At 59.1% G+C, this 389-nt stretch overlaps 1 protein-coding gene across 1 annotated transcript in view; it reads right to left on the bottom strand.

The window, feature by feature from the left end:
- GABRD (gamma-aminobutyric acid (GABA) A receptor, delta) overlaps positions 1–384 on the bottom strand; it is a 15,136-nt gene extending 14,752 nt beyond the window's left edge. The window contains exon 1 of the mRNA XM_010087791.1: positions 98–384. Within this exon, the coding sequence (XP_010086093.1) occupies positions 98–165 (68 nt within the window). The 5' untranslated portion in view covers positions 166–384. The remainder of the gene's footprint in view (positions 1–97) is intronic.
- Between the last annotated feature and the right edge of the window lie 5 nt (positions 385–389).

Raw genomic sequence — 389 nt, 5'->3', positions numbered from 1 at the left:
GGCGGGGGGCGGGGAAAGGACCACCAGCCACAGCCAGACCTGGCCACACCAGCTGGCTAGGGCCAGCCTAAGGAAGACAAAAAAGGCGTTTTCTTACCTGATACACCTGTGCTGCTGGGTGCACAGTAGAACCAAGGCAGGAAACACCCAGGTAAGAAATTCCATTTTACTCCCATTTATTAGACAGTGGCACACAAAACCCAGGTTCCCCGGCTCTCTTGGCAGCTCCAGAGCTCCAGTAGCGTTGCCATCCTTGCTGTGGTAAGTTGAGCCTTAGTTTAAAGCAATGGATTGTCGCTCAGCAGCAGCAGCCCCCACAGTCTCGCCCGTGCCCGGGAGCCATGCAGGCGGCCAGCAGCGCGGAGCGGGTCGCGGGGCAGCTCTCCCCG

Source organism: Pterocles gutturalis, unplaced genomic scaffold (genome assembly GCF_000699245.1).
Source record: "Pterocles gutturalis isolate BGI_N339 unplaced genomic scaffold, ASM69924v1 scaffold31281, whole genome shotgun sequence".
NCBI classification, from domain to species: domain Eukaryota; kingdom Metazoa; phylum Chordata; class Aves; order Pterocliformes; family Pteroclidae; genus Pterocles; species Pterocles gutturalis.
This window is presented reverse-complemented; position numbering and strand designations above follow the sequence as displayed.